The following is a 20,859-nucleotide window of genomic DNA, read 5'->3' as shown; positions in this document are numbered from 1 at the left end:
TATCAGAGAGAGAGAGAGAGAGAGAGTGAGAGAGAAAGCACAAGCAGGGGAAGCAGCAAGCAAAGGGAGAAGCAGGCTCCCTGATGAGCAAGGAGCCTGGCATGGGACTTAATTCCAGGACTCCAAGATCATGACTTCAGCCAAAGGCAGATGCTTATCTGACTGAGCCACCCAGGTGTCCCTAGACACCGTTTCTTTATTACAGGTCCAGACACAAGACTCCAAAATATATTTTATGCCCTTATTACTTCTCTTTGAAAAACTGAGATATTTATGACCAGAAAGGCATTTATTTCAGTGTTCTGAGAAAAACATCAGTTCATCAGTGGGACAAAGGGTTAATTTCATCTTAAGCCACAGCTCAGGCTCTTGGGGCACATGCCTTATATCTAAATAAAACGCATGCCCAAAACTGCTCCTGAGGCAGGAGGGCAAGTGGCTTCACCCATCACTACTTCCACACCTAAGGCTAATCTCCAGCTGAAACTCCGATTTCTGTTCCCCAAGTCCAGTGCTCTCTTGCACTCTTTCTTAATACTTGCTTTGAAGAAAGAAAGATGTGAAAAATCCATTTCCCCTTAAACAGTGCTTGTAAACTGGGTGATTTTGTCCCCCAGGCAATATTTTGCAATGTCTGAGGACAATTTTAGGTTGTCACAATCTGGGGAATAGGGAGGCTGCTACTTGTATCTACTGGGTAGGAGGCCAAGGATGCTGCTGAATATCCTACAATGCATAGAATAGCCCCCACCTTTCCCCAGAATAGAATGATCTCATCTAAAACGTCCATAGCACAGAGGTCGAGAAATGCTGTTCTACTGAAGGTTTTGGAGGGAAGGGGATTGGGTGGGCCTGGTGGTGGGAATTAAGCAGGGCACCTATTGCATGGAGCACTGGGTGTGGTGCATAAACAATGAATTTTGGAACACTGACAATAAAATAAAATAAAATTTTAAAAAGTAAAATAAAATAAAATAAATAAATAATTTGAAAATAAAACAAAATGCTGTTCTAAAGTATGGATTCAAATTTTATTAACAAACACAAGACAAAAGTCCAGGGCTGCATTTCTGCACCTTAAAATCCCTAGTTAAAAATCCCTTTTGAAAAAAGGGGCTCCTGGGTGGCTCAGATCATTAAGGGTCTGCCTTCAGCTCAGGTCATGATCTCAGGGTCCTGGGATCAAGTCCCACATCGGGCTCCCTGCTTAATGGGGAGTCTGCTCCCTCTGCCTCCTGGCTTGTGCTCTCTGTCACTATCTCTCTCTCTCTCAAATAAGTAAAATTTTTAACAAAAAGAAAGAAAGAAAACTCTCCAGTTATGTAGCTGACATTTCCTTCATATTTTGTATTTCCCTGCAAACTAGCTTTATTCCCTGAAGCAATTTGATTAACCAGTGTGGTCCCAACTATATAGTCAGAAGATTGCATTGGATGATTTCTAACATCTGTTCCAGTTCTGAATTTTACTTCTAAATACATTATAATGTTTTTAACATTTGGATACCAGTGATGCATTTACACGTATAACAGAGAGATGCTTTAAAGTTATTTGCATAAGAAAACACTGTTGCCCTTTTTATCCTGCTTGATTTCATCCAATAAGCACATTGTAAGTACAATGATCAAAAACACTGCCCTTAATGGTTACAGAACTTCCCAATGAGTTCCCATTACAATCACAAACATAAAACATATCAGAAAAAAGTATGAATTTCAACCTTACTTTTCACCATATTCAAAACGACTTGCACAGGGGCCATATTTGTATTCATAGACAAAACGTGGGATGTAATCAGATGTAATAGCGATTACAAATGCATTGGTGATCACGGCCAGTATACCAATTCCTTCGAGAATGCCATACCAGATTCCTAGGGGGAGAAAGAGTAGAGATAGGGAATGAAATGGAAAAAAAAAAAAAAAATGAAAACCCTTTCATGACTCTTCTTTGGAAAGAATGTTTTTACTTCTACTGGGGCCATGGCTTTGTCCATTATTTACTTTCTTAGTACGATATCTCACTACAGATCCAACATCTACTGAATACTTTTCCACTGAGGGAAAGTTGACCCCAGCTAGAGAGATCTGAAAATGAAAATATCATCAGGAATTCTTTCAAGTACCTTTTAAAGTAAAAATATAAAAATGTGTCAAGATCTGGAAATCACTAGCTGACTTTTCCAATTTGGTATACAGATGTACAAAAAAGCTTTTGAAATTATATACAGTATCCACATACTATTGGTTATAGTCAAAACTGATGTTTCAAGTAGGATTAAACTTAGCTTTAAATATATTGATATGAAAAAAAAAAAGTCCTGGAAAGAGATATTCACAAGTGCTAAAGCTGATGGGATAGCATGGCAACTTCCTCTCTGCCAACCCCTTTCTTCGTCTTTCAAAATCTTTATTATGTTTTATTATATTGAGTCGTAATGAACAAAATAAAAATACAGAAGACATAAGATATAAAATGTCATGAAACAAGAAATCAGAATTCATAAAAATATTCGAATTCATCAAAATTTAACATTTATTTTTATAAAAGTAACAATATTTGGTGAAAAGAAAGCAATCACCAGGGAGAAAATATTTGCTTCACAAAAAATGGACAAAGTGTTATGATACAAAATGTACAAAATATCCTAAATTTTAATAAGGTAAGAGAAAAATGGGCAAAGAATACAAATGAGTAATTTGCTATGGAAATGCAAATAATTGATAAATATATTAAAATTTTTTCAGTTACTAGTATTTGGAAAAAGGTCCTTCAAAAAGTAAGATTTTTTAAAAAAATCTACCAGATTGTAGAAGATTTGAAAGTCTTAGACCATCCACTGCTGCTTAGGGATTGTGGAAACCAGTGAACAGAAACAAACATGGTTGTTTGACGTATGACTTGTTAAAATATTTGTGGTGGTTAATCTGATATCTTTTAAAATTAAAATATGAGTACATTTTAATCTAGCAGGCCTTCTTTTTGGGATCTGTACCTGTACACACACATTTATGGATATGTGATACACAATACATATAATATCGAAGTCTGTGTCTATATTTATACCTATATTTGTCTATTGCTAGATTTATGTATGCTTATTCCTGCTTACAGTGGGAAAGCTAAGTAAATGACCTAATCTCGAGGAGACTATCTTGAGGAAATAATCTAAGTATGTAAGAAGATGTATGTTCACCTCAGTGTTGCTTATAATAGAAAAAAACATCTCTAGTTAAGGGAATGATTTTTTAGAAATGTCATAAAACGTGCCATAGAAATTTGTGGAGTAACTATAAGGAAGGAGGCAGAGCTATGCTTATTAACATGGAAAAACATATATGAATCATTTTTAGTGATAAGTTCATGAAATAGCATGTTTAGTGTAAAATGCTCTCAACTAAGTTAGTGTTCATTTCATGATTTTGTTAATCAAAACTGTTCAGTTTTGTTATAGTTGGAAGGAGCCCCAAGAATGGAAACCCACACAGTGCTTAGATCAAGGCTCTTCTTGGCCTCAGAAATGCAAAAACCATGTGATTTCTGCATCTTACCTATGTCAGTTGCTCGAGCTGGCAGAGGCCTCCGCCACTGGGTGACAAACTTGTATGCATCCAGCCTGATCTCAATGATATTGTTCAACAATGCCAAAAGAGGGGCCAGAGGAAAAGCCGCAACAAAGATGGTGGTAAAACCAAACTGCAAAACTGTAAAGGGAGAGTGTTGCAAAATTAGTAACATAAACCATATAGTTTCTTGAATGCTTTCTTTGTGCCCTCTGAGGGGCTTCCCATAAATAATCTTTAGTCCTTTCTCAATATCCCTACAAGGTAGATATGCTCATATTTTGCTGTTGAGATAACTATAACTCATATGTATGAAGTAAACTTGCCAAAGTGTGGATAGCAAAAAATGTTAAAACCTGCATTTAAACTTTGATCTCAATGGACTGAAAGTCTCTGTGCTTTCCATCACTCTACCAGGTGGCTCGAAGGAAGAGCGAATAAAAAAGTCAAAGAGGCGGCCTTGAAGAAAACCTCTAGGGGATCCAAGACACCTAATCTTGTCCTTTCTTTTTATAGAGGAGACGACTTTAAAGGCCAGAGAAAGAGCAAATGTGAAGACAACACACAAAGATTTTAACAGTTGGAGTGAGAATCGGGCTTCTCGAAGAAGCTAAACACACCATGTCTGTGTAAAGGTTTATTGCAAGAAATAATCATCACCTTATTTGAGCAGGGTGGTGTATTTTTGGTATAGGAATGGGTTCTGATTTATTTTGTTCCTTTAAAAATATCTGCATTAAAGGTAGATGTTCTACTATGAGAAAACCCTCCATCCTGGTCAAATGGGACAGTTGACAAAGGACAGAATTTGTGAGCCTTTCAAGGACATTGTTTTACTATCTTCTCTAGTTATGTTGAGAAAAAGGTACAGAGGTATTTTAGGACACTTGGGGTTGGAAAGGAGAGAGATGGTTTTCTCTCTTGAACCAAAGCCTGTGTGAAGGAAAAAAACAAAACCGTACCAAAAAGGCCAAATAGCTGTGTAGAAGCTTCTCTCCTTACCCATTTCTAAATACTCATCCATCAGTCCATGAATATTCATGGGCTGCAGGTTCCAATCATTTTCCCACTGAGGAATCGATGCATCTTGTATTCCCCGCTTGATTTTATGTCGTGACCACCAGTTCTGGATCAACCTATATCACAGAGCAGACAAGGAGCTTTTGAGCTCTTAAATGCATATGGTGAGCAATTTATAGTGTAATAAGAAAAGAGAGATAAGCACTACCCTGGGAGCACACTAGGCATTTCTGGGAACTGGGGGTATTTGCATGGTCTCAACTTCCAAGTTTAGGAGGCAGGAATAGGCTACAGCCTTCTTCGACCTTGCACACATCTACCTTTGTATCTGGGAATTAATTCCCCCACACACTTATGTGCTTCCTGATACTTAATAGACAAACACCCATTTGTAGGATTCTTTCCCTCTACCCCCTCAACCTCTATATGCACTTAAACTTCTATGTTGCCTGTTATGATTACATCTGAGACCTTCATTACTCATAACCCAAAATCTTCTGGATTGTGCTCTCTGAACATGAGTAAAATCATGTTCCATACCAAATAAGTGAGCCCTAGATAAGGTTTCAAGAGATATAGGTTCTAGTCCCCACCCTACAATGCACTAGCTGTGTGACTTTTAGTAAGTCTATTTACCTCTGTGGTTTATGAAGATGAAGGCTTTGAGTATTAATAATTACATTTTGCTACTATAGTGAACAATAATTTATGGCAATGGATCTGTGCCTGGGTCGATTTAAAAGACTTGGAACGGAATTAACAACACTATTTCCCTAGCTTAGGGGCAGTCTTAAAATTATGTGACCCTGAAATATCTCATCGTGGGGACTTCTGGGCAATTATTTATTTTAAGAGTTAGATGAACATTACCTCCAGAATGAAGTGAATTCTAAAATGAATCCCAACTCTCAATATTAATTAAGCATGGACCTAGAACTCACTGGGTATTGGAAGACCAACCCTAGACCAAAATGTCAGGTAGTCAGTTCCCCATGTATGTCCCATGGAGGTTGCCTCTGGGGCCTCATGAAGATGCAAAAGGGACTGGGTGCTGAGATTGAGGCAGGCCTGCTAGGCTTAATTTTAATTACTTCAGCCTGCTTAAGATTTTACTTTAAAAAAGAGAACTGAGTTATAAATGTTTCAAAATTATTGCTTTACTGACTGGTCCACTCCTGTTGGATTCAGAAAAACACCAACAGGATGTCCCTTACCATGGTACATTAGGGATCTGATATACACAATCCAGGCTGACCACATGGGCAAGGTCATGCTGAAAATGTGCTATCCAAGGTGCATGCTATGTACAGAGGCACACAAACAACGGCAACAACAAGAATCATTCTCAATACTATAATGACGACTACGCCATCTTGATGGTGCTTATGAAGCTATTTCATTCACAGCACGTCAGATCCTGTGGTGGGCACTTGCTACCTAATCTTCTCAGCTATTTTCAAGTGATGTTTCCAAATCCTGTGTCTCAAACAGATAAGCCAGGAATAGGAAGGGATACAAACAATGAACTGGGCTCCCCAATCCCTATGCTCTCTTCATTTACAAGAGATATTTATTTTTTCTGTTTTGAATATTGAGGATCTGTATAAAAGTCTCTTCAAAAAAGTGTTCTGTCATTTATTGATGAGGTTTAAAGATCGCTGGGCATTTCTTGTAATCTCCTCCTTTATTTTATAAATAAAAAAAATAATCTCACAGATAGGTCAAGGAAATTACAAGCATCTTCATTTGGCAAGAGGCAGAAAAGGAATGTGAACCAGGTCTCTGTGATTTCATAGTCTAAGCTCTAAGACTGCCTGTAACTTACCACAATAGTTTATGGCAGATTTCAGGGTAAATATCACTTCTCCAGCCCTAAGGTCTCTGCTCTGGAATATCCTGAGACCATTTGTCCGCCAACAAGGAGAAAGAATCACGGCATAATGAGATGACTAAGCCTAAGCTATTTATATCATCAATTAGAAATTCCTCAAAATAGTCTTGCTTTTAACCTTGGTTAGGCCTCAAAGCTTCCATCAGACATTGTTTTACACAAACTGTATTTCAGCGTATTTGGAAGAGTAATCTATGTTATTAGATGTTAGAAGTAGGCATTCAACACTCTTCATGTCAGCATTCCACAGACCATTAAATCCCATTGAAAGGGACAAAACAGAATGCTACTCTTTTGTGAAATCAATCCTGTTCTAATGACATTTTTTTTTCATGTAATAAAGAGTACAAGACCTCCTTATCCAGAAATTTATCTTTGTTTTATTCTTTTTTTAAGAGGGGAAGCGTAAATGGAGGTTGTCTTTGTTAAACAATGACAACCTTGGTCTTTTGATGGCCGGAAGAACCCAGAAAGTTATTCTTCTCCTCAAGAATCTATACTGTCAATAGTGATTTAAGAATAGCAACAAATATCTTAATGTGTTGAACAGAGTACCAGGTGCTCGACACCCACTATTTCGTTTAATCCTCACAAGTGTTTGCTCAAGGCACATATAGCCATTGATCCTCTTAGAGATGTGAAGACTGAGGCTCAGAAAGGTCAACTAACTCACACATGGTCACTCATTTAGTGAGCAGAAGAGCAGGAACTGAATCCACTCCTGTCTGTCTAATAGGCCCCAATTCTTAAGAACTATTCCCACTACTTCTGTCTTTTTTTGGAACTATATATAATGTAAGTTTAAAAATCAAGTGCTCACGGATATCCCAGTTCCATGAAGTTGTTCCATATTTGCTTCAAAAACATGATAACGCCCATCTGGAGGCAGAGGTCTATCAAACAGCCACTGGGATGACACTGAAACACAGCGACAACAATGGTCTTGCTCTTCTCGGTTGGTTACATGTCCCCACCTTCACACTGTACATCCAATTCTAAAGCTAGCTACACAATCTCAGTGCATCAAGAAAATAAAAACAAGGAAGAAATAACATGCTGAAGACACCTGATAGGGAAGTTTCCAGTAATTAGAGTGGAATATTGATTGGAATTATAACAGCAATAAAAACAAATCTTTTTATTATTTAAATTCATTTAGCCAACATATAATACATCCTCAGTTTCAGATGTAGTGTTCAATAATTCATCAGTTGCCTATAACACCCAGTGCTCATCCTATCACATGCCTTCCTTAATGCCCATCATGCAGTTACCCCATGCCCCCACCCACCTCCCCTCTAGCAACCCTCAATTTGTTTCCTAGAGTTCAGAGTCATGGTTTTCCTCCCTCTTTATTACTTCCCATTCAGTTTTCCCTCCTTTCACCTATGACCCTCTGTGTTGTTTCTCATATTCCACATATAACAAATCTATCTTTTAATGAGCACTTACTATCTGCCAAGCTGTGTATTAGGCATGGTCCCATTTAATGAGTGCTCTGGAATACTGTGTATCTATTAACAACCAGGAGACAGAAAAATGTTTGTTTATAATATGTTCTGCTAAAATAACCTTTTTGACACAGAATAATTTTAAATGTGTAGAAAATCTGCAAGGAAAGTATAGAGAATGCCCATACACACTTCAGCCAATTCCCTCCACTGCCCCTTATACTATCAAGGTGTATTTGTCAAAGCTGAGAAACCAACAGTAACTGATGTTTTCATGTGTTTAGAGTGTGTCTATGTGTTTTGAGAATGGAGGGAGATCACAGACGTAAATTTCACCACATCCCTTCAGAAGTTATATGATAGCCACAGACATCACTAGTGACACAATCTTCATCGGCCCTTGGTACACTGTTTGCCAGGTATTTCTACCGTAAGGTTACTCATTTTTCCCTTTCCCTATTATTTTCTGAAGTGAATTAAATCTAGCCTATTCTAAAGACAGTAGGCACAGGTTAAGGTCTATATCCTGGAGAGGGAATATCTACCTGTACTAGAACGTATTTTTAAGTGATAAAAACATGCCACAGAATGCCTCATCAGTATGATCTCAATTTTGCCTTCGTTGTGCTCCTCTGCTTTTTCAGATGTCCAAAAATTGTTAGAATTAGAAACCCCCACAAAACAAAAATGTGATTACAATGAAAATTGCAAATGACATGTTTTGCTTGAAAACTTCGTACTGTAGAAGATAAAGCGTGGGTCTATTTCTTTACAAATGGGTTCATGTCCTCCTCATAAGAACAATAGTCACTAGAGCTTTGATCCACAGTTTCTATTTCTATCATATTGGTACCAGTGGGACTTCAAAGGGACAGATAATTAGGACATGAAGAGCCTGGTTTTCCGGTTCCAGCCCAGTAATTTAAAACTCCCTAAACTGAGTCAGAGAGAGAGAGAAGCTTGCCAGTGGTAATTTTTATTGTGTAGAGAAGTCACAGTTCTCCCATTGAAGCATGCCTCTTCCTTCTAGGATGAATTTAGGACCCCCTGAGTTCTGCCACATATATATGATAAATGGGTTCTATAGAATGTCTGAGACAGAATAATTACTAAGCTACAGAGGCATACATCACAGCTGCAAGATAAAACTCTTCATTTTTATAGAGAGACTGAAAGATGTAAATTAACATATATAAGGTCATACAATGTTGACTGCTGACATGGAATTGAAAGCCTTGGTCTCCTGCACCCCAATCCTCTGCTCTTGTACATAATGCTAAAGATGAATTCTATTTACCCAATATTGCCTTAAAGGGCTGGTTTAGCAAAGCATATTATTGTGTAGAAAGAGAAAAAAAAAGACCATTATTGAACCATGTGATTGGCTCATTCTCCACAATCGTAGGCCAAAGTGGGGAGGCCGACGACAGACAATTTATAATTCTGTTGAAATTGAGATTTCATGGCTTGGTGATTTATAGGGCAGAGAAAGGGATCCAATAGTTTTTGTGGATCTGCCCTCCTCAAATAATGGTTCTCTCGAGCAAAATCCAGTCCTTCAATACTCTAAAATTCATTTGGTAAGAGAGCCTATACTTAGAATAAGTAAAAGGGCATGGATGGGTGTGTGGGACACCCAGGCTTCCATTCCTATTGCACACTCAAAATCATACGACTATGGACAACCCACAGCTGAGTGCTTTCACATATTTTTCTCATTGGCTCTTCCTGAGAACCTCCTAAGACGGGTGTTGGTATCTCCATTTTGGAGATGATGAAGCCAAGTGGCAGATAGGACCCTCAGATTCTGACATGGATGTTCTTTTCACAGGAACTATGTTTACTCTAAATTCGATTTACATGTGCAAGTCAGCAACCATTCAGCAATCTCTTTTCAAAATCAATTTCCTTTATGTTCTCAGTTTTGCCTCTATGCTATCCCAATGGTGACTGGAAAGCACGATGTTCAAAGTGTAGCCTCTGATGCTGGGTTGGCTGAATCTAACTGATGACTTCATCAATTTATAAGTATGTTTCTACAATTGTAGCAAATTATATAACTTGTCTAAATTTCTGTTTCCTCATCCGCAAGATGAGTATAATAGTAGAATTTTTGCATTAACATATGTAGAGCAGTTAGGAAAAATTGCTGAAAGGTGCTGGCATATAGTAAGCACTCATTAAATATTAATCATTATTAACATGTTTATATAGATTTACATAAAATATTTATGTGAGATATTATACAGTATAGTATGAGGAAAAGTCAGTATAGCTAGTTCATAAATGTTTTAAATTAAATTGAGGTTCATTTTGCTTTCTTTATAATGGCTATCATTATTTGTGCCAGGGATTTTATTTTATTTTTTTAAAGATTTTATTTATTTATTTGACGGAGATAGAGAGAGCTAGAGAGCATGGCGCCGGGGGGTGGGTGGTAGGGGCTGGGGGATGGCAGAGAAAGAAAGAGAAACAGGCTCCCTGCTGAGCAGGCAGCCTGATGTGGGGCTCAATCCCAGGATCCGGAGATCATGACTTGAGCTGAAGGCAGATGCTTAACTGAATGAGCCACCCAGGCGCCCCAGTGCCAGGGATTTTAAGTGCATGATCCCAATTCTATCCACCACTCACCAGTCCTACTGAGATAGTTACTCCTATCACAGTTTACAAAAGACCTAGAGATATAAAGATTTGGGTGGGGCAGAATTAGAATGCAGACTGTCAGACTCCAAGACATAATACTTATTACATAACATGGTTACGTTCTTCTCTTTGGGACTACCAACATCAAGAAAGGAAAGGGACTTTTTCATTTGTATACCCCGTATTACCCAGCAGAGGCCTAGAATGGAGTATGTGTCAAAAATGCTTGTTGCATGATTGAATTCTGAGGCTCAATTCTTATTTTCCATTATGCATATTTATGTCTACAATTCTAGAATTTCTAGGGTCTATCAAAAACCCACATGTTTCATTTCACTGATTTTTTTTTTTTCAAAAAAAAAAAAAAAACTTTGGGGAAAATATGGCCATTGTGTATGTCATATGTATTGTGGAAAATGTCTAGGATGGTTATGAAACATTTTTCCTGACACCAGTATTGGAACAATTTCCCTGGGACTTCCAAAGAAGAAACATGACTTCCAATAATCTTACCCTTAACAGTAAAAATATCCAATTAAACAAAAGTATTGGTGACAGCAGTTTCTAAAATGGCATCAATATGCATATCCCACCTGCTTGTTCACCACACTACCCTTGTTAATTCCAGTCAAACATTCCTGATAAAAGGTAAGCTTTGGGTCCCAAACCAAGTACATGAAAGCCTTTTAGCAGATACAGTCATACTTGTGGGCTATGAGTGAAAACTGCAAGTTTGATTGGGGACTTTCTGAAGGCCTAAAATTATTGAAGGCCCTCATCTGTTCTTGTCCAAGAGGATAATACTTAGGTGGTTGTGGAGACAGAGCATTGATAACTATCAGTTACAATCTATACAGTGCCTTCCAAAGTCCAGGGGTTGTGCTAATTGTGTTACACAAATTATCTCCTATCTATAAACAACTTGCAACCTAAGTATTACTACTGCTAGTTTACAGATGAGGAAACAGATATTCAGAGGGATTAACTTAAGGGCAAAGGATTAATAAGCAGCAAGGTTAGCAGGTGAGCTCAGGTTTCTATGAGGTAAAGCATGTTATTGGGAAGTTTTAGGCTTTCTCCATGTATTTCAATCCACTAGAAGGCTCTAAGGAGACAATATCAACGAGGGCTCTCCTGGGTTTGGGGGAAATTTTTAGATAGAGACTGGAAATACCTCTTTTCTCAGGGAAACTTCTCTTAGCTTCTTTCTAAATTATGACCTCTTACTAATATTACCACATATTAAATTGGATTTTACGTTAGAATAATCAAAAAGATTTTGAACTCAGGAGCAATAAACAATCTGACGAATGAGATTGAACAGAGTCCAGAAGTAGACATAATTTCAAGATGTAGAATGATAAATCAATGATAAATAATCAATCAATGATAAATCTTGAGATCTTATTTTGCCAAATGATAAAAAAATGTATTATTAGTTAAATATGTGACTGCCAGCTGAGGTGGGGGGAGAATCTTGATTACTCATTACACAAAAATGAACTTCCAATGCACCAAAGATGTCAATATTTTTTTTTAAAAATTGGTGAAAAGTACAAGCATGAGGGTATTTTTTTTTAATTTCTGGAATGAAAAACACATTTTTGGCATGACATAAATTCTTGAAGTCATTAATAGTAGTGATATTTTAAATGAAAAATGCTATAGAGTTTTTTAAAAAGTTATCAAAACAAAATTAAGACAAACAAGAAAATGGAAATATTATCTGCAGCAAATTTGTAAGGTTAGAGCCTAATGTTACTAGTTTACAATTTTTAGGACAGAGAAATTTTTATAATTTTTATAATTTTTAGGACCGAGAAAAACAGTTTAATAGAAATGAGCAAGGATAGCACATACACACAGAAACAGAAAATATCCAACAAACACATGAAAAATACTCTTCATCTCACTCAAAATGAAAGGATCTGAAATCAAAAGGAGGTGTCTTTTAGATGTTATATTGGTGAAAATTAAAATGTTTCAGTTGGCAAAAGTCTGAGGAAATAGGCTCATAGACCACAGGTAGGGGCTTGCATTTTGGAGTACCGTATGTCCGTCTCAGTGACAATATACAATCTGTTTAACCCTGTGTTCTAGCAATACTAGACCTTTTGTTTCCATGACATACATATTAAAAAATTAATTAAAAAACCTATAGGATTTGGAAGATATAGATCTGCATATTTATAGATTGGTGTTTCAAATAAGATGTCTTTTGATGAAGTTTCCCAGCTTAAAAGGAAACCTAACATATTTAAAAGTTTAAAAACCCATGGAATAGATTATAATAATTCCTCCAAAGTGAGAAGTCCTTAGATCTAAATTTCTGAGCTTTGTTAATGGAGGAAATGGGTTTGATAGAAAATTAAAGAGCTGAGGTCAGGATTTGGGGGTCTAACCTTTAAGATCACAACTTTTTTTTTTCTGAAAGATGTAGTTCCTTCCTTTCTGAACCCATAAGAACTGTCTACAAAAAAATGTGCCTTCAGCATGCCTGAAATTTCATACACCCACCTTTTCTCTCTTTCCTTCCCCCCACTTCCCACCCATGGTCATTGGCCCATATCCACGCCCAGGCCCACATCCACCCTTACAAGGTTACTTACTTCCTCCAGTCTCCACCGGTTAAAGAGTTTATTGTAATTTCCTGGGTGGCCTACAAATCTGTAAAAAGCCATTTTAATTCATTAGCATTTTTGTGGGGTTGACTGAAGAACATCTACTAATGCATGGGTTGGTAGACATAAATGTTCACTGGTGCATCTTGTCCCCAGACTGTAGACTTTGGCCATGCTGACACATAAAAGTACCTGACTTAAAAAGGAAAAAGTGGTGTATGAATTCGATTCTCACCCCCAATGGGGTGAGAAAGTCCAGACAAAACAACCGAAGGAAATTTTCCACTTTCACCTGTAGATCTTTAATGTTTTGCTGACCTAGCTAATGAATATTAATGTAATGTACTGAGTTGTTTAGTTTAAAATGGTTCTAGCTTTAGTATGTTTCCATCGCATTGGCTGGAGCGTTAAGCATAGTTTATTTAATATGCTTCCATTGTGCAGGAAGTGTAGGAAAAAATGTTGACGTGATAGGTAGGAGAAGTTTCCACACTAAGGAACTGTATCCTAGGGTTGTACAAAAATCATTTTCCTATTTAACAAAATCATTACTCATGATCAGATAATCATAATCCAACCGAAGCAGGGCACACACGCTTTGTTTCTTTATGCCTACTTTAATTGGTGGTGGCACCTTGGAGCCCTGGACTTAGAAGTCTTTTGATGGAAAACACATGGGAAGGCTGAGTAGCAGTTTTCCAAGGCCGGGGACAAGAATTGACCACCTCTATTAACAAATTGGCGATGGAACTCTTGGCCGTCTTTTTCACTCTGCAAAGATGATGTACATAAAGTTGACTTACCTCCCCAGAAAGAAAGCAATATAGAAGATAGAACTATTTAAATTAACAAACTGGAAGAGGAACATCTTCAAAGCAAAGCTGTTTTCCCACTCAGATTCTGTTCGAGGATATTCTAAAAGGAAAACAGGGTGTGTTTACATAAAGGAGGTGAATAACAAGAAATATGGAGATAGAATCAGAAGCCCCACATTTCTGTTCTGATTCAGCCATTTACTAGTTCTATGAGGCACTCAGTGTCTCTGAATTCTAGGGTCTGCATCTGCAAAACGTGAATGAGAGTGTATGCTGTACACACATAGTTGATAAAAGGATCCAATGATACAATCTTCAGACTTCCCCCACAACTACAAAAATAGGATGCTTGTTATTAATAATATCTAAAGATTTTCAGGATTATGTCTGCTGTTGTCATTTGGAAGTAACCATGTACATTGGATCAGTCCTGTACTCAAACTGCCTATGCTTCAATAAGGACCTAAATTGTCCACAGAGTATTTTGAAGAATGGATATTTTGTGCAGACTGAAGTAGAATGGTAAAGAGGAAAGAGGGCTACCTTAGTCATAGAAGCTGGGCTCCTATCTCAACTTTATACCTAATTTTCTGTTAATCTCAAGTAGATCTCTCTACATTTTTTTTGTGAGCAGTTTTAACATTTATGAAACAAGGAGTTTAGACAAGGTGATTTCAAGAACTTGTCTACTCTCACATCTCATGTTTCTATGACCCTTTTTTTTTTTTTTTAAAGATTGTATTTATTTGACAGACAGAGATCACAAGTAGGCAGAGAGGCAAGCAGGGAGAGAGAAAGAAGGAGAAGCAGGCTCCCCGCCAAGCAGAGAGCCGATGCAGGGCTCAATCCCAGGACCCTGGGATCATGACCTGAGCCGAAGGCAGAGGCTTTAACCCACTGAGCCACCCAGGTGTCCCTGTTTCTATGACTCTTAAAACAAAATGATGCAAGGGACTGAATTAAGATGGCAGTGTAGACTGCAGCCTCTGCTCCCGCCCAGTATCCAAATGATGATAGAAGATCTCTATGCCCAGCTAATATACATTTTCGTATAATTAAAGAATTCAAGGAAGATAGAAAACAGATGGGATCTGATTTAAGGAAAATGTTGCCCAAAATGGGTGCATGATCCAGTAACAGAATAGGAACAGGTCCTGGAGGATTCCAAGCCCAACTACAATATGTGACAGAAGTGCTGACTGGTGGGTGGGCACTCATGAAAGCAGCCAGGAGAACCCACATACCCTCAGGGTTTTAGTGGGTTGTATTTTCACTATTGTTTTCATTCTAAACAGTTTGTGAATTTAGTACAAAACTTATCTGGAAATGAGAATATGGATTTTTTAAAAATCCCTGTTGTGTAATTTGTCTTTGGATCTCCATTTCTGATTTTATTGCATCATGATCCACAAATGTTCCTGTGTGATTTCTGCTTTGGAGCAAAAAAGTTGTTTTCATTTATGGTCAGATTACTTGGATATGTTTTGTCTATGTATTAAGTATTTGGAAAGAATATATATTCTTTGGTAAGCATACAGTTTATATATATTTAAAGAGAAGATTGTTAGTTATGACATCCAAATATTTTACATCCTGGCTTATATTTGAGGGTGGATTTGTCAGTCCTTTCTTTTGGTATTTCTATTATGTTTTCCTTTCTATATTTTGGAGGTTTATATAAAGATGTATAGAAATCATGTTACACTGACCTGGCAGACTGTTTATCACTGTTTATCACTGTTTATCACTCTCTTTCCCATTCAAACAGATATAAAATTCTGATTTGCCTAATATTAATATGGTGACATCTGACTTTATCGTTACTATTTTCTTGATATATGTGCTCTTGTTCCTGAATTGACCTCTATTTGACAAAACTGAAACTTGATTGTTTGGCTTAATTTGCTTCTTGGAATCCGTGTTCATTTTTTATAGGTAATTCATATTATAGATTGTTCTTTATTATAAATAATTTGTTATTTGGACCATAAAACCAAACTGAAAAGAACATCACTTTGGGTCAAATATTATATATTTTTTCTCACATAAAAATGTGGTAGAATTAAAACTTTAATTTTTTTTGTGACTTTTCAAAAATAAAATATTTGGCTAAAAATAAGTCAAGAAACATAAAGTTTAAAAGCTCCTTTAAATAAAAAAATGTGTTACCTCTACCAGGAAGTAAAGCCTAATTTCTAATTTGAAGCACAAATTTGCACAGTCTAAAATTACACAGAATACAATGCCATACATATTATATATATATGGATTTATGTATATATGTATGTATGTATTTATATATTTATTGTGTTTGTATGTATTCATACTGAAAATTTTTATGTATGTATTTATAAATATTCAAATAGTAAACATATATTTATGTCTACACATTATTTTAAACAAAATATTAATATTTTTGTTAATTTAAATTAGTATAGACCATTCATTATTAATTGATAGTTATGAATCCATAGGCATTATGTCATGAGTTATAGATGGAAATATCAAATACCAAGTGCAAACTTTGGTTCTCCTGGTACTTAACTCAAATAACTTCTAGGGGCGCCTGGGTGGCTCAGTGGGTTAAAACCTCTGCCTTCAGCTCAGGTCATGATCTCAGGGTCCTGAGATCAAGTCCCACATCGGGCTCTCTGCTCAGCAGGGAGCCTGCTTCCCCCCCCACCCCACCTTGTCTCTCTGCCTTCTTGTGATCTTTGTCTGTCAAATCAATCAATCAATCAATCAATCAATCTTTAAAAAAAAAACAAAAAACCTTCCATTTTCCATTATTATGATCCTCCAAATATTTTCCTCAGATTTGCTTCCATCCTCGGCATAAAATACTTTAAAAGCAAATGAATATAGAGAATCAGAGCTAGAAGAAAGCTTTCAGACAATCTAAAGTGCTTCATTATCCAGCGGAAGAAACTGTAGCTCAGAGGGTTTAAGAACAATGCAACAGATCATTCCCACTTACTGAACACTTGTCATATGTCAGACAGCCAATCCTCAGCAATGGTGAAACAGGAAATGCTATCATTCTCATTTTATCAATAACAAAATGAGACTCAAAAAAGCAAAAACAGAGGGAGAACCAAAGGAAGAGAAACAGTGGAAGGAAACAAAGAATGGAGAGAGAACACTTGCTCACAGTCACAAAATTTCCAGGGAATATGACCACTTATTTCCAGAGCCTGACCTTGGGCCCAGTCTTCCCTCTACAAAATGTTCCTTTTATTATTACTTGTACTTAAAAATGCATTATAGGAGAAGCAATAGTGGAGTGATATAGTTATTCCAACATAATTAAGTTAACTCTGCCACATCTGGGTTTAAATTCTACTTATTCAACTTAATTATCTTGATTTTCTAATTCATACAATAGGGATCCTACTGTCATAAAATTGGGAAGTCAATAAAACAAAATCAATGAGGAGTGTCCAGCATAGTGCCTGGGATCTGGTGAGTTTTCAAACAATAAAAGATCACTGCTCAAATAGCTCTGTAATCAAAATTTTGTTCCTCAAACCAAGAGACCAAAAATCAAGTTTGAGGATGGAGAAAAGACATTTTCAGACACATAAGGTCTCAAGAAATTTACTTTCCAGGCAGCAAAGTAAGGAATTAAGCCAAGACAAAAGAAGACCGATGGATCCAAAGAGTGGTACCCACCTGAGAAATAAAGGTAAAAGGATTTCCTAGAGGACGGGAGAGAGGAAGCATAGACGCCACTGACCATAGTGAGGGTGGGCCCTCGAGAGTGGAGGAAACAGTGGGTTCGGAAAGGGGAACTCTAAGAAGAAAATAAAATGAGTAGCATACCTGATGGTTTTGTATGTATTTAGAGACCATTCAGAGTTGAAGCAGAAAGTTTGAGATAAATTAAGAAAGTATGCAGAAAATTAAGGAAAAAAGTGCTATTATTAGCTTCATGAAAATATAAAGATGGTATAAATAAGGAAACAATCATAGCATATACCACACCTTACATATAAAAATAGTTATATAGAAACAATGACATAAACACTAATTATTAACTTGGCTAAAAATTCAAATCCGTTGAATATAACTACTTTGGAAGGAGGAGAGATAGTGTGTGTATAACAGGTGATAGATGGGGACGTGTACAGGGACAGAACACTGTAGGAGCTGTTAAGACCTAAGTTCTTGTCATTTATAAGGGAAAGGCAATAGCTTCCCAAACCTGAAAAGTCCAAGAACGTCAGAGAAATATGTTATTTAGAAATAGGGCTGGAAATAACAAAAGAAATTCCTAAAATAAAAGAAAAAGTAGTCTCTCGGGAAATGGAAAATTAGAATAGGTAATGTGGCAGAGTACTGGTTTTAATTATCAATTTTTTAAAAAATATTTATTTATTTGAGAGAGAGAGAGAGTGTACAAGTGGGAGGGGCAAAAGGGGAGGGTGAAGATTTCAAGCAGATTCTGAGCTGAACATGGAGCACGAGACGGGCTTGACCCCACAGCCCTGAGGTCATGACCTGAGCTGAAACTAAGAGTGGGACCCATAACTGACTGTGCCACTCAGGCACCCCTTAATTATAAATTTCTCAATACTATTTTGCCTTTTAAATTTCATTTATGTAGTATAATATTTTGATAAAAATAAGAATTTAGGGAAAACCCCAATGAACTGAAAAGTTAGAGAGAGAAAAGCACTCACCTAGGGAGAGTTCAGTTTGCTAATAATTCCAAGGAGATTTTGTAGCTACATACACTGCCTCTCTATAGTTAAGCAATTTGCTCCAACTTCCCATGTATGTCTTTCACTCTGATTGACAATGTACATAACTGAAGTTGACATTAAAAATGCTAGAGTACATAAAAAACTACAGACTGATATACCCATATGTTATTCTTTTACTAAGGAGCTAAGTAAAAAAGAGACTTACCTAAGTTGGTGAGAAGGTAAGCAATTTTTTCATAAGCCTGTAATAAGAGAACAGTAAATGTTATTCTTTCCCTTTAGAAAATGCTGCTATTGACACAATTCAAGGAAACATTTAAAGTGTATTCTATAAAGTGGCTACATTTTTAATTAAGCGGAGCATGTTTTAAAACTTGCTATGTGGTGCTTTACATATATACACAAACTAAATGTACATAATAAAAACATGTTATAAATATGTGTAGATACACAGACACACTTGATTTCTGTAAGAGTAAGTCTTTTGCGGTAGCTGTCTTTATTTCCATTCTATAGGTCAAGGAAATGGGACTTTAAAAAACTTAAAACTTTTTGCAAAACAAGTCAGTCAACTAATCAATGGCTGACATGGTGTTTGATCACTAAATTATATGTACTTTTTACTATGCTGAAAGGCTGAATAAAAGTCTGAATTCTTTATTATTGAAAAAAAAATTTCCAAACTAAGAGGAACATAGTGTGATAGCTTGCATTCCAAGAGAACAACAGTGGTTTGGTGGTTATTTAAAACAAGACTGGTTAAGTCAAATCTGTCGAATCCATAAGTCAGTCACAGGCAAGATAGTTTTATGGTGATTTAATTTTTAAAGATTTTATTTATTTACTTGACAGAGAGAAATACAGAGAGAGAGGGAACACAAGCAGGGGGCGAAGCAGGCTTCCCACTGAGCAGGGAGCCTGATGAGGGGCTCGATCCCAGGACCCTGGGATCATAACCTGAGCAGAAGGTAGATGCTTAATGACTGAGCCACCCAGGTGCCCCTACGGTGATATTTTTCACATTCTGCCACAATTTCCTCTCCCCTACTACTCAATCCACCACTCATACAGACTTAATATTTCACAAAATTCAAGGTATACCTAAATGCGAAAACAAATTTATTATAGACAGAAGGATAGTATGTGTTTGTGGGTATATGTGTGTGCATGTAAATATAACTAACCCCCACAATTCAATAAATTATTTTTTATATTATAAATTCCAGTAACTCTGCCTGTTGGCATGCAAAATTCAAAGGTAGGTGTCTGGACACTCTAAAAGTTGTTCATCTTCTTTCAATAGAACTATCATGATTATTCATCTTAGCCATGATTTAACCCTACCTCTTCCTCTAAAGAGTTACCTTGAGACAGAAAGGTTATGCTGAGGATAAATATTTCATTCTACCTCTTATGCAGTTCTGTTGTTGCTATTGTTTTTATTTTTAACTATATGCAGAAACTGTCCTTTTCAAATTTCAGAACAAGATTACTTTGAATTCATGAGCACCAAAATTGTCTTGACTGTAACATGTTCTTTTCCATGCCCTATTTATTAAGTAAGATGATTACAGAAGGGTGTCCAAGGAGTATGATAGGGTAGATTTAAAAAATCAACAAATAGTACTTGAATAATACTATAATTCCAGCACCCAACTGAGTGCCCTCATGGAGAATGAAAAAAAAGTTTTACTTAAATAACTGCCATTTCAAGTATTTGGTCGGTAATAAGCGGTGCTTTATATATACTATTATTTAATTTAGTCCTTACAACAATTTTCACATAGGTATAATGATCCCCATTTTACAGAACAGGAAATCCTTGCTTAGAACATCAGAACTTGCCTAAATTAATGCTACTAAATGTGTAGCAAAGTCGGGATTTGCTATGTGGGTCTCTTGTACCATTTATGCTATGCTTTGTCACAGAAACATTTAAGATTTCTGTCTTAATTCTTAGCACATAGAACCTGTCTGCAACTCTGGGATGGAAATATCTACAGCTGATGCACCAATGGATTACAGTATCCTTTGGAAGAATGTTCTAAATCACACACACACAAAAATGCTGTATCACCCCTGGAAATACCGCTTTTGGGAAACATTCTGGGGGCCTTGAGAATCTGCATCATCTAAGGCCCAGAAGTTA

At 36.7% G+C, this 20,859-nt stretch overlaps 1 protein-coding gene across 6 annotated transcripts in view; it reads right to left on the bottom strand.

Annotated features, from left to right (window-relative positions):
• LOC116881433 (anoctamin-3) overlaps window positions 1-20,859 on the bottom strand; it is a 284,096-nt gene that overhangs the window by 9,722 nt on the left and 253,515 nt on the right. For all 6 annotated transcript variants that reach the window (XM_032881227.1, XM_032881226.1, XM_032881228.1 and 3 more), the window contains 7 exons: window positions 18,916-18,952; window positions 13,993-14,104; window positions 13,178-13,235; window positions 7,295-7,392; window positions 4,566-4,699; window positions 3,552-3,704; window positions 1,726-1,873 (listed from right to left, as the gene is read on the bottom strand). In XM_032881227.1, the coding sequence (XP_032737118.1) occupies window positions 1,726-1,873; window positions 3,552-3,704; window positions 4,566-4,699; window positions 7,295-7,392; window positions 13,178-13,235; window positions 13,993-14,104; window positions 18,916-18,952 (740 nt within the window). The remainder of the gene's footprint in view (window positions 1-1,725; window positions 1,874-3,551; window positions 3,705-4,565; window positions 4,700-7,294; window positions 7,393-13,177; window positions 13,236-13,992; window positions 14,105-18,915; window positions 18,953-20,859) is intronic.

Source organism: Lontra canadensis, unplaced genomic scaffold (genome assembly GCF_010015895.1).
Source record: "Lontra canadensis isolate GAN:19392208 unplaced genomic scaffold, GSC_riverotter_1.0 scaffold74, whole genome shotgun sequence".
NCBI lineage: Eukaryota > Metazoa > Chordata > Mammalia > Carnivora > Mustelidae > Lontra > Lontra canadensis.
The sequence above is the reverse complement of the archived record's forward strand: the minus strand, read 5'-3'. Positions and strand labels throughout refer to the sequence as shown.